The sequence below is a fragment of the Coffea eugenioides genome, chromosome 1 (genome assembly GCF_003713205.1).
Source record: "Coffea eugenioides isolate CCC68of chromosome 1, Ceug_1.0, whole genome shotgun sequence".
Lineage (NCBI taxonomy): Eukaryota > Viridiplantae > Streptophyta > Magnoliopsida > Gentianales > Rubiaceae > Coffea > Coffea eugenioides.
In genome coordinates, this window is record NC_040035.1 from 41,386,133 (window position 1) to 41,400,166 (window position 14,034).

General features: G+C 34.1%; 1 protein-coding gene across 2 annotated transcripts; it reads right to left on the reverse strand.

The window, feature by feature from the left end:
• Window positions 1-4,944: 4,944 nt before the first annotated feature.
• LOC113778516 (leucine-rich repeat-containing protein 9) lies at window positions 4,945-9,649 on the reverse strand. 2 transcript variants are annotated; one of them, XM_027323964.1, is made up of 10 exons: window positions 9,528-9,649; window positions 9,372-9,443; window positions 9,147-9,239; window positions 8,459-8,540; window positions 8,302-8,358; window positions 6,940-6,986; window positions 6,765-6,860; window positions 6,472-6,558; window positions 6,289-6,369; window positions 4,945-6,198 (listed from the first exon to the last, which is right to left on the reverse strand). In XM_027323964.1, the coding sequence occupies exons 1-10, from the start codon at window positions 9,624-9,626 to the stop codon at window positions 5,434-5,436; spliced, it is 1,479 nt and encodes a 492-aa protein (XP_027179765.1). In that variant the 5' UTR covers window positions 9,627-9,649; the 3' UTR covers window positions 4,945-5,433. The 2 variants fall into 2 exon arrangements, with proteins under 2 accessions (XP_027179765.1, XP_027179757.1); XM_027323956.1 differs by having other exon boundaries at window positions 6,940-7,004.
• Window positions 9,650-14,034: the final 4,385 nt, after the last annotated feature.

A 14,034-nucleotide genomic window follows, 5' to 3' on the forward strand; every position in this document is an offset into this window, starting at 1 on the left:
AATCGTTCAAAACGTCCCTCACATTTTACAAAATGACTTTTTTCGTCCATCACTTTTAAAAGTATATTTTATATCCCTTACAAATTTATATTGACCAAATTTGGTCCCTACCTAGGTTTTCGACTAGTTTTTTGCCGGAATCCACCACGTGACTTGCATGTGATCATTTTTTAAGGGTAAAATTGTCAAATCAAATTTTTACATAATCTGATTCATAGTCCCTCACATTTCACAAAATGAATTTTTTCGTCCCTAACATTTTACAAAATGAATTGTTTTGTTTCTCACATTTCAAAAAATAAATTTTTTCATCCATCACATTTTTCAAAATGAATTTGTTCATCCCTCATTGATCATGTGTACGAATAAATTTTTTTTTCTATAAACCCACGTATATGTCTATTTGATTTTACCTGAACAGTATGAATAACATGTAATTTATCTCTATTAAATTTCATCTAAACATGCTAATCGTAGTTATACACATGCTATTCAATAAATATATATGTATATATATAGAGGTTTAAAACTAATATTTTGTTTGAAACCCATATATATATATATATATATATATATATATATGATTTCACCATTTGAACCTATTCAATATTTGTGACCTTTCTTTTTTGGTGATAATTTATTTCACACACATGATCAATAAAAGATGAAAAAATTCATTTTGTGAAATGTAAGGGACGGAAAAATTTATTTTATGAAATGTGAGGGATTATGAATCGAATTATATAAAATTTGATTTGACAATTTTGTCCTTAAAATATGATCACGTGCAAGGCACGTGGTGAATTCCGATAAAAAACTAGTCGGAAACCTAAGTAGGGACCAAATTTGATCAATGTGAATTTGTAAGGGACGTAAAATTACATTTTTAAAAGTGAGGGATGAAAAAAGTTATTTTATAAAATGCGAGGAATCTTTTGAACGATTTTCCCTTAAGGAAAATAATAAAAATGAATAGTGAGAAACTACATGCAAAATGGAAAATAGATTAATTACTCTATTAGAATGTGCATTGAATACATTTCTTTTTTTTTTTTTTTTTGCTAGGGGCATACATATAAATAACAAGAGCTATGCAATAGTTGTTCATCTCATTGCACATGTGCAATTAAATCCAATAAAGCACGACCAGGTAATTTCATTTTAATTAACGTGGATTGAGGGCTCAAGAAGTCTATTTTTTCAGACTTCAAATAACACACAACCATGATTACCCCTCCATTTTGTTTGGTTAGCTGATTATTTTGGTAGATACTTTTGGTTGCATCGTAATTATATTTTTCAATCACCATCCATCTTGTCAACTACATTTTTTTTTATCTTATATACATTATATTGTAAATGGAACTACTAAAATATCATTCTAAAAAATTAAATATTCTTCCGTCCAACTATTTCTTATATACATACATACATACAAATATATATATATGGTAATAATTAGGGATAATTTTAGAAACCTCCCCTGAGGTTTCTGACAGTCTCACTCACCTCCCCTAAACTTTGCAAAATATCATATACCTCCCCTGAACTTATAGTTGGAGTAACAAGATCAGCCCATGTCAGAAAAATGAGCATTAAAAAAAATATTTTGAGGAGTGAGATGATATTTGTGTTCCACATATGCCCTTTTTTCTTATCCACAACTTGAGCTAAAGCAAAAGCAAAAAAAAGAAGTAATAAGTTGAACCAGATAGAAACAAATGCAGATGGCTTCTTCAAACAATGTTACAATGCTATTTATATTTTTTTGTTTTAGCTATTAGACATTTATTTAGATAATATGATCATTCAATTAATTGAAACATACTTCTGGTGATATAAAAAAAATGTATAGTTTTATAATTTGAGTGATTAAAAGTATAAATTTTTATTAGTTAAGTCATAAAAAATATTATTTGAGTTATTAAAAGTATAAATTTTTACTAGTTAAGTCACAAAAAATTTTCACTATTTGGTTAATTGAGTGAATGGCAATTGTAGTTAAATAAATAGTGTAACAATCAAATAACCAAATTCTCAATAGTTTAATAACTCTTTTTGCGATTTTCTCTGTGGAAAATGAAATGAAGTAGCAAGATACTTCATTTCATTTAGTGCTAGATACTTTACTTGAGATTTTAAAAAAAAAAATTAATTAATTCACACTGTAGTTAGTCGAATTTATTCAACAAGCTTCGTTTGAATACCAGAACTTAGGTAGATTCGATTTTCAAGAAATTCAATAACCCAAATTGTGTCGCATCACTTTATGAGATGATGTAATATACAATTTACGTCATTGAATTTTTTAAAACCAAATTTACCCAAATATAAGTAATGAGTTACACTAGATAATTGTCTTACAAAAAAAAAAAACATGAAATACATGACTTTAGAGAAAGGTAACACTAGTGCTAAACTCTTTATTGGTGATTGTACTACGAAGAAAAAATGTAAAGTGGAATAGAAGGTATATCATAAGTTATATCAAAAGTTATATCTCTATTACTCATTTAACTAATTCTGTCAAAATAGCTTCAAAATATATCATAAGTTATGAGGGTATATCTGTCAATTCATCATCAATGATATCACAAATAGGGCCCAATAATCTGACAAGGGAGGTATCTAATATTTTGCAAAGTTCAAGAGAGGTGAGTGAGACTGTCAGAAACCTCAGGGGAGGTTTCTGAAATTATCCCTAATAATTAATGATTTAAAATCTACAACTTAATCAAACTTCTAACTTTTCCAGAATTTGTCATATTTATAACACGTGGCAATTCTAGTCTTTTCGAGTTACACCTGTATCCTCTCTATTGTCGGCCTTTCTTACTATATTGGACACTTTTCAAATGGATAAGCGGTGGACCGCCTGAGAACAAGACGGCCATCAATTTGATGTTATGTTTATCTTAGCCGTTGGCAGGTGTGGTGGAAGGAATGATTAGATGCTGATCCCAGTTAGTACTATATTAGAGTTCGTTAACAGTTTTAAGACAATATCTTGTGACAAGAAATGACCTCATGAGCGCGTCACTAGATCATTGGTACAACCAGATTTTCTTAATATAGAAACTTTAACTCATTTGATTACTTCAAATCCTCAAGCCTAATAGTTTCTTAGAAAGTTAATAGTAGTATTAATTAATTAAAGTGTGTAAATGCAATAGAGGATAATAATTGTTAGGATTTGTCTAAATGGGCATGCGTCAAGATATATTTCAAGTGCGTTATTTTTTAAAATGTAAGATTGATATAGAAATATAAATAAATACAAGGAATGGTAGGTAAGATTAAATAGGAAAAGTATATAAATATAAGTGAAGTTAACAATTAATGGTACGTGTATATACACGATAAGTTAAGTGAATTTTAGATATATTAATAAGCGACCAATTGACACCTGGTAGAAAAACCCTAATTGTTAATGTGTATATATACATGATAGATTGGATGAAAATTAGGTATGCTAACGAGTATCCATCGAGCACGTGCTAGAGAAATCCTAAATTAAAATAGGTCAAATGAAGTTTAAAGTCATGTTAACTTTTATATTGAGCAACTACATACTAGCAGCAATATATTTGGATTGGCCATAATTACACGTGAAAAGAAAATTTATTTACTTGCATCATAAATACATATATTAATAATATTTTTATCTCACTTATATCACATCAAAAAAATATATTATAGAAATTATTTCAAATTATTTTCCAAATAATCTTCTAAATTTTCTCAAAATTTTGCACTACGTTAAGGTCCTCATAATAGGATAATAGCAGAGATGATTATAGCTGTCAAGCGTGAAGAGAGAGCAACAATAACTTAATGATCGGAGGCCTCTGGAAACCATTGTAATATAAATTAGTCTGCCTTGTTTTTGCCATGATATAAACATTCTTCCCCCAAGAAACCTGCTAACTTGCCGGTTTACCAAATTTTCTTTTAAACAAGGAAGGGTAAACAGGACAAATATAGATAGTTCCTTAATGCATTTTATAGCATAATCAAGAGTTATTTCTCTTTTTGAAGAGGACGATTACATATACAATCAATCATCATAAAGCATGAACAAGAATGCTAGTCCGGCACAATGGACAAGTTCTGCTCTTCTTCAACCATTTCTGAATGCATTCAGCATGAAAAGTATGATTACAAGCAGTAAGCTCCCAGCAAGTTTCCCCATCTTCAATCTCACATATGCAGATTGTGCAGCTGCTCAAGCTTCCATCCCTTCCTTTTCCTCCAGAAACGACTTTATCTACCACTACTTCAACTCTAGATGATGAAGTTTGCAGAACTTCTTCTCGAAATCCACCGCTGGTAGCAGGTTGCGCGGCCCCGGCTATTGTAGATTGCCTTTGAATACGGATTCTGTTGCAAAAATAGGTCTTACATTTTATGAAAACAGCAGATAAAACGAATGCTAGAAGCCCAGCTCCAAAATAAAAGAATACTTGAACTTCGTTCATGTTTTTTTTTTTTTTTTTTCAGAAAGAAGGGACAGTTTGCTACATGATTCTAGCAAGAGTTTGTTTGTTTGGTGCTGTGGGCTACAAGAATTATTGAAGTATTTGATATAATAAGAGTGGATTTGAAGCTGAAACTCTGAATCCTCCAAACATGTCCTTGAGCACCGAATGATTCTTCCTTGTAGGGGAGCAAGAATAGGTAAAGAACGAAGACACAAAAGTCAAGCAGTTTGGATACTGTGGTATAATTTAATTTCTTTGGACAATGTCCCTATCGAAATGTAGCTTCGATGTCGTGCCAGCAAACTAGCATTGGTGTTCCCAGGACACGAGGCCAGGGTCCATAAAAGGAATATTTGGGTCACGTAGATTGGAAATTCAGGTTGCGTCTCTAGTCATCTCATTTAACAACTATGCATTTCTTGATGAGATTTTTAGCACTCGAGAAAACAGAGCAAAATAACAAAGGGCTGATGACTTCACAAGAACAAGCAACAAAGTTGGTCGCCAAGTTTCAGCAAGTAAATGATAATAATCTTTCAATACTGAAAATTGATCTTCTCTAATCCAAAATACAGGGTAGCCTCTAACAACTATCTACCTAAGCAAGAATCATCATGCTGAAGTTTCAGACAAGAAGAAATACTTGCAACTATATAGCAACAGAATCGTGGTTTCTTCTTCAATTCAGTAATTCCAGGACGTTGACATCTTCAAACAGGGAAACGAAACTGAGATGCTCTAAAGTTGTATAGATCAAAATCTGCATCTGTATGACCAATGCCCCTTTTTGAGTTTTGAGAAGAAACAGTTTTCAAAGTTCAATCAATATACCTTTGGCTTCACAAGCAAAGTTTCAAACTTTGGAATTGGATATAAAGCAGTTCCAGATACTACAGCTTTTAGAGTTTCTCTGAAATGTAAAACACCCTCCAGCACCCTTCTAGGTCCGTTTCTAGTCATCCCAAGTTGATGGTCCACCTAATCCAACTTCAGCCACTGGTGACAAATCAAAGTTGGCAGCCCGGTCCCCAAGATTCTTCTTTTTCTTACTCTGTTTTGGAAATTTAACTATGGCACCAGCTGAATCAATGCCCGGAACACTCTTCTGTTCCATCTTCTGACCCCTGCTTATAGCATTTTCAGCAACATCAGTAGTAAACAATTCCACAAATGGGGCTTCTCCATCATCAATGATGTTCCCTGTATGTTGTTTCAACTTCTTTTTCAATTTTCCATCACCTTTTGTCGGGATGATACTATCTTCCCCATGGTCTTCTTCCCTTTCCAGTTTTTTGCGCTTCAATTCCTTCCCTGCTTTGGGATTGACTGGAGGGAGTTTTGAGCCATCAGCACTAACATCTTTGTTCAATTCTAACTTTGAATTTTTCTTTCTTTCATTTTCTGAAGTCACTCTCTCCTTTGTGCTTACCAATTTCTCCTTCAATAGTTTATTTCTCTTATGCTTCTTATTGTCGGATTCCTTCTCTGTTGCCCTATCTTCAGCATTACCAAGAGGCTGATCATCACCTTCTTCAATCCCTAAAAGATATTTCTTTGAGTTCTTTTGTCCCCTTGAATTATCTGTCCGATCCTCCTTTTGGCCTGCTAGTACATTGCTGTCAGTAATGTAACTGTTACTTCCATCAACTTCCTTTTTCATGGTTTTATCTGTTGGTCTAGCATTAAATATCTGCAAGTTTGGTAGTAGTTTCTTGATCTGCTTAAGAATCATTTTCCTAGAGGTCAGTTTTGAAAGACAACTAAAAGGGAGATAGATATTAATGAGACAATAAAACAAGATCTTCACCTTCTTAGCCAATGTTTCCTTTTCAGAAATAGGGTTCCCCTGTAGGTTCAGATTTCTGAGGTTAGCCAAAGAAGAGAGCACCTGCCATTATATGAGAAAAGAGTCGCACAACAAAAGTACTTTTAGCCATATCCAATAAAATTATCAATAAAGCACCACAAGAACCAGAGACGAGAGCAAAACCTTCAGATCTGACCAGTTCGTAATTAAGTTGTTTCCCACATCTAGATTCTGTAGTTTAGAATTGTGGCTCAATTCAACTGGAAGAGTCTGAGTAACAGAGACAGATGATACCAGATAAAATACAAACCAAATTAATAGCATGATTTATGCATTACTTCAGGCTGTACTCAAACAAAATTGATAATGCAAGTCAGAAAAACAACAAATTTTGGTGGGTGGGGGCGCTGCAACACTTAAGAGAGACCTCAAGAATACTCAGGCATAAATAAAACAGGATGAATTACACAACACACCTTGATCTCATTATGAGCAAGGCGAAGCTCTTTTAACTCAGTGCAAGAGGTAAGTGAGGAGCCAATGGTTTGCAACCGACAGTTAGACAGAGAGAGCTGAAATCAAATATAAAGGTAGACGTTACAAAACGCCCCAAGAAATGCTGCAGCTCAAGGCAATAATTGAAACACTTACCTTCGTTAATGACTTTGTTTTGACCAGAGAGTCACCAATCTTACTTACTGGATTCCTAGACAGAACTGCACATAATCAGCAAATGGTGATTATAACTATTAACTATAACGTAATGAATATAAAATTTTCAAGAAACAATTCGAGAATCACATACAAAAGCAATAAAGGTGAACATACAACTCATAAGAAATAGTGTACAAGCTCTGAACATTGTCAAATAATAAAACAAGAATGAACCATCCTAATCAGTTACAGCAGAATAACTATGCTCTTAATGACACCAACCCATTAGATGCTGTATTAAAACACTATTGCAATGTAGCAGCCAGCGTGAAGAACAAAGAAGACAGGAGTAGAAACATACCCAGGTATTAGGTTTAATAAAGTAAATATTGTTTGCATAACATTATGTATTTGTCCTAGTTTGTGGAGTAGATGATCCTAGTATGGTTCTCTGAGTTATCATCTATAGGTTACTAATTCAGATCTCACTCAAAATTTTATTCTATGTCAGTACTTCTGCTAAATTCTAGACTCATATCCCATCATGTCTGCTTTCTGCATTCTCTAATGACAGCTTTTAAGTTTTAAGACCACAGCACGCAATAGTAAAGCCTTGTTTTTGAAAACTGCCTGTCTTTATTCTGTTAAGTGCTGAAATTTATTTGTGGCCTTTCATAAGCCAGAAAATCACGAGTCTTTCAGGTTTCAGCAAAGGCTCGGACCTACAACATGGCTAACACATATAGGATCACAGCCTGAAAAAAGATAACTTGTCCTTTTGGGGACTTTGATCCCACAATTATGGAGGTTAAAAAGGTACTCACTCTTATCTAAAGGCAAATACATTCCGTACTCAAGATAATAGATCAACTCAAGCAACTGCATCTCCCTCTTAAAAACAGGTTTATTGATACTTGCAATATACTAACTAAAATATTTCTTGAAGGCAGCAATCATTTTGCACTGCACTTCCTGTTATATTTGTGGTAATGCTTTGTTAGTTCTAATACTCATATAACCTTCACCTCAATTAAATGACTGACACTAAGATAGGTCATCATTTGCTCTGAGTGAGTCAGACTGTCATTCGAGTCATCCCTAAATCTGAAAGGAAACATGTTCAACAAAATGATGCTTAAATAATTCTGGAACCATGCACAAAAGAAAATTAAACAAAACTAATTGGATGAAATGACAGAAGTTAATATGGATTTTTATGAAAAACCAGTGGTTCAGAAAGTTAATCATCGTCATTTGCTACAGAATCAAACTCTAGTTAAGAATTTTGAAGTTGATGAATATTGGAATCTACTGAAAGTCACCATCAACGGATCATAATAGAAAACTTGGACCATATACCAAGAGTGTTCAGCTCCTTCATTTGATCAAGCTTGGAAATTGAAGAAATTTCATTGTCTGCCACCAGAAAACAAGTCAGAAAATAAAGAAATTTATTTATTAATAGAGACACTGGTTAAATGAAAATGATAAAGCAGCTTAATCTACATAGCTTTACCATTTAAGATCAATGCGCGCATGCTCACAAGAGACCTGACATCATCCATAGTTTTGAGCTTGTTCTTGCCAGCATTTAAGACCTAATTAACCCAAAAAAAATTGGAGTTAAATCAACATTCATGAAATTAAAACCCAATTCACCTGTTCTACCATAGTGCTTCCACTATCAAATATTCATGACACACTTTTGACTCGTTAGACCACATTGGTTCTAACTGATAGTTTCTTTTTCTGATGATTTGGGAAAGAATATGGGTTTCATTTCATTCTTCAAGAGAGATCATTACAATGTCACTGGTGGAGATAAAGAGTATACAAGTGACTGCAGTGGCGTACTAGGAACAAAAAGCACATTTCGTCTAGAGGAACAAAAACCATATTTTCTCCAAAATCATCAGAAAACGAAAATGCATAGAGTTGTATAGGTAGTTTCCTACAGAATTCATTCCCTTCGAAAGCTTTGCATTTTCTGATGCATAACACAGTTAGAAGAAACAAAGGGTAGAACGAGGACTGTAAAACCAGGAATAGAAAAACCAGCAGGCAGATTTTGCAAATCAAATCCACAGAGTATACCTCAAAATTTAACAAATTAAGCATATAATCGTCCTAACATTGCCAAGAACTGAAAAAACAAAAAAAAAAGAAGAAGCATTTAAAGGGATGGGAAGAAGTGTACCACTCACAGTGAGTTTAGTAAGCCCCTCGATACCTTTCAAGCTCTGGAGCTTATTCTGTACCACTGATAACCACTTCAAGTTTACACATTTTCCCAAAGCCTATTTTCAGAACCACCAAAATATTCAACAAAAAAAAAAGCAAAAAAGATCAAAGAAATACCATTTAAACAAGAAACCTTGCTTAAAATAATCGCAGCAAAATAAGCAGTAAACAGCTTAGGAATTTCCTACCTCAACTGAAGTGAGATTATTGAAGCCAAGATCAAGTCTTTCCAAACTTTTGAAATCACCCAAGCATGAAACCTATCAAAAGCGAAAGAAAAAACATCAATTCAAAGATTGAACTTTTAAAGCCATGACACTTGCAAGGGTGGTTTTGGTAATTACATCAGAAAGAGCTTTCTGGGTGAGAGTGAGATTTGTTACAGAGTTGGGATCACTAGCATTCTTTTCTTGTAGTATTTTCTTGGAGTTCAATACAGTCATGGCGAGTGCAATGGGGTTTTTCTTTTCACCTTTTGTTCTGTAAAACCCTAGGCAAGTTTTCAACGGTTAAATAAATAAACAAACTGAGGTGAGGTGTAAAAGAAAGCATTTTGTTATATTTATCATTGGGGCCTTCCATATTTGCAAACTTCTCAAAAATTTCAAGAAAATAGAGGTGTAAGCAATTATAGGCTTCAAGCCAAACAATTGCTTCACTTTGGCTCAATTTTTGCTCCTGCTTCAAATATAGCTTTGATGGTCAGTTTATCTTTGATCTATCAAAAAGATTTGATTTTTTAACCAATATCGAATAGACGGAAGCTGTAGTTGTAAGAGAAGCGGTCTTACTGGCAAAACTGCTAAACATCCCTAGCTACATTTTGGGGGGAGATTTGTCCTCAGCTATTAATCTTATCCAAAGCTGAAGACATTCTCTTGGATGTTGGTTTAATAATTGAGGATGTTAGACTAGCTTTCTTAGAGGAAAATATTATTGATGTAAAATAGATTTTTAGAGCAGCTAGCACGATTGCGCATAGTTTTGCTCACTTTGCAAAAAATAGGCTAAGAGTCTCTTTGGAGCTCCTCTTCGAATTTTGTCCATTAATTGTTATTGGACGATTTTCAACAATCTCACTAATAGTATTCGTTGTGTTTCTTATAAAAAAAAGTTAAAATGGCGACTTTATAACTTATATATATGCTAATCTATTTGCTTATACAATATAAGTTAAAATTATAAATTACATTATATGTTGTTATGTGCCTTGTATGGAACACAAAATGAAATTTAGTTCGTAAGCATTCTCATGTGCCTTGAGTTGAAAACAAAATTAAATTATAAGTGTTGTTGTATACTAAGGTTGTGTTTGGATTGCATTTTCCGTCATTTTTCATGGAAAAATTATTTTAGCGATTTGATATGTGTGAGGGAAAAAGGTGATAGGAAAATGTGATAGGAAAATAACAATATTTTTCGACGAAAACAAGCAAGTATGTTGTGCAAACCATCAATGAACTAAATTCAATTAATGAGGATATTGTTACAATCATTGTGGACACTGGATTTTAAACAATTTATTTATCTCATGTTTCTTTTCTTTCATGGTACATATTAGAGGTGACAATTTGTCCCAAGTTCATTGCTCATGCCCATAGGGACTTTGGGCGGGATGGGTACTGGAATTTGATATTGGGTTTAAAATGGGACAAATTCCAATTGTACCCATTAATTGATGGGAAATTTTGGGAAATACTTGGGTACCCATTGGACTCAAATAGCATGGGCTCTGTTTGGATTAGCTATTTTTTGGGGTGTTTTTGAAATATTTTATTGTCGCAGTGTATATGAAAAATTTTTACTATAAATTTTTTTTGAAATATTTGATATACTAATATGGATGAGATATTTTTTGAGTTATTGTATATTACTGTAACATTGTATTTGAAAATTTTATTTTTTGGAAATATAGTCAATCCAAATGGAGTCTTAGATTCAAAAATTATCTTTAACAATTTTTATAGTCATACCAGCGAATATAATCTAGCAGTCTTCCTAGTCATTATCCACAAGAATTTCCAGCATTTCAGTCAGTTTAGACCTGTCATCCTTGGACAATGATGAGAATAAATATTCAACACCCTAAATACACTGTGACAGCCCCACCTCCCCCTAAGGCGAACCAGAGGGTTCGGCGGGCCGCCTGCCCAACTCTCGCCGGAACTCAGTCGTTCACTACATTCCTCAAACAGATTACAAGATAAAACTCATATATTACATCAAATTCTCCAATAAATAATTACATATCAAAAGCGAAGCGTCCATGCTTCCACTGCGCCACTCTGATCCATGATCCAACTATTATACAAGAGGAAGTCCAAATTCAAAGTACACATGAGATAATTCATCCGATCTCAGGAATAAGTACTACAAGTCTTCCTTCGCCTTGAGCCCTGTGGAGGGGAATAAAATAGTTTTTGGGGTGAGCTAGAAACTCAGCGAGTAACCAATAAAATTAGTAATCAAATCGGTTTAACAATAGTTCATTTCAATGATGTCATAAATCAATGATGTCATAATTCAAATGATAAGTCCAGAAATAATTACAACATTTACAAAACATTAAATATGAAGTATCAATAATTCAAGAAACATTTACAATGGAAAGCGATAGTAACATTCATGAAAAGGATACGGGCCCACATGGAGCCAAATATTCGCGCGTTCGCTCGTTCTCCTGCTATTTCCCCTTATTCCTCCAATTATTTGAAAATTTCATTTTTGTGAATAAATCCTCGTTTGTTCGTTCATTTGTTCATTTCATTCACCCTCTCTTGGACATTGTCCAGGCTCCACCAACCTCCATCAACCTACTCGAGTATACCAAAACGTTCACCCAGGTCACCATATCGCCCGACCGAGTCCGCTTCTGACTCGAGTCGATCGGTAACAAGGGGCAGTGGCCAGTTCAGCCAAAAGGCTTACATTCATGCGCAACTAGAATTTCAATTATTAAATCCTTGAAAATTGCACAGTTATTTAGGTCGAGTGCGATAAAGTACACCCTCGCCTAGAAAACTCGTTTTGAAAATCATTAAAAGCACTTAACACGTTATCAATCAATAATACAAGTTATGAAGTCAAGAAACATTTAACAAACAAGGAACACTCACATGTAAGCACGCATGATATGTAAGAAAACAGTTCAAAAGTAACTTTGGAAACAGTTCAAAAGTAAATAATGCAGGAAAACAGTTCAAAAGTAACTTTGAAAACAGTTCAAAAGTAAATAATGCAGGAAACGGTTCATAAATAACTTTAGAAATAGTTTGAGGTCACTTACCTCCATGGCTCAGAAATCATCCATCATATAACATTGCCTTGCGCAAATCCAAGTCTTAGATCACAAACTCAATGCAAACAAATCCCTTCAAAGTTTGGACAGCACTTCCCCTGAATTTGCTAACTTTTCCAGCCATCATGGCTTCATTATTTCCTCAGCCAGTCCCAAAGTCACACGAAATATAAATTCTTCACAACGGCCGTTCAATAGGCTCCCAATAGTACAAGTACAATTCAAACTCTAAAATATTCCAATAAGCACAATAAGACTTGATTACAAGTCATAAACCAATTCCAAATACCACCAAAATAGGGCTCCATAAGAATGTATAAGCACTAGAGTAAACCAGGAAAAATCCGGAAATGATTTAGCTTTAACCCTAAAAAAATAGTTTTTGACGTCATTTTGCGGTAATGGCACCAAAGGCGCTACGATTGTTGGATGAAGGTGCAAGATACACCGTTTCGAAACTAAGAGATAGGGCTACAATATTACAGAAGGTCACTCAACCCAGTTTCGAGTGTAACCAGGTCAAAAATGCAAGATACTACACCAGAACCGCAAAAACAGATTCACAGAACGCATTCTAGCGGAAACATCATAAATCAGGCTACCTAAGTCCAAATCCAGAAATTCCAAAACCAGCTGAAAGCTAAGAAACAGGGTTACATTTCATCAGAAGATCTCAACAACCAATTGGGAAGCATTTCCAGCCAAAACAACCAATTACAGGCGCAATTTTTACATTGGGGTAAAACCAGGACAGCAAGGGTAATTTTGACTTTTCTCATTCTACGCTACTCCGATTGACCTGAAATTTTGTAGACACCTCTAAAATGTCATTCCCTACAACTTTCATGTTTTAAGCCAAGGCCAATTCGGCCTCTAACTAGGAGCTATAAATTCGGGCAGAATGTATTCATCATAACCCTAACTTTCGAAAATTTCTTCCAAAATAGAAATTGGTTGCAATTAACCACTTTTCCCACCTCCTAGAGTCATTATATACCATTTCCAATCATCATAGATAGCCACACAATCATGTTCATATTAAAACAGAAAAATCCCCAAAAATTATAAAACTTCATCACTTCAACCACAAATCAAGAAATAATCCATAAACTTGCATCTCATACTACCACTAATCATGATTTAAGCATCAATTAAGGGAGGAGGGTGGTTCTTCACAACTCACCTTAGAAACAAGAGAGAGGGAGCAATAGGTCCTCTTAGCTTTCCAAATAACTACACAAATCAACTCACAAACACTAAGTGAAGTGGTTTTATGGAGAGATTGCAAGATTAAATGATTAGATTGTTGAACTTGAACAAGATTGAAGCCAAAAATTGAAGAGTTTTCTTTCTTTTCTTGCCTTGAAGAAGTCGGCCAAGAGGAAGACAAAAATGAGGAATTTTGGTGAATTTTTAGTTATTTAAGTCAATTGGTAAGACATGGAATAGTAGTCAAATGGTCCACCCAATAGCCAAGTGACACTTGTCACTTAATTTAATGCTTGCCTAACTTTTGTCTCTCTCATACCAATCCACTTAGCATCCTCTACTTA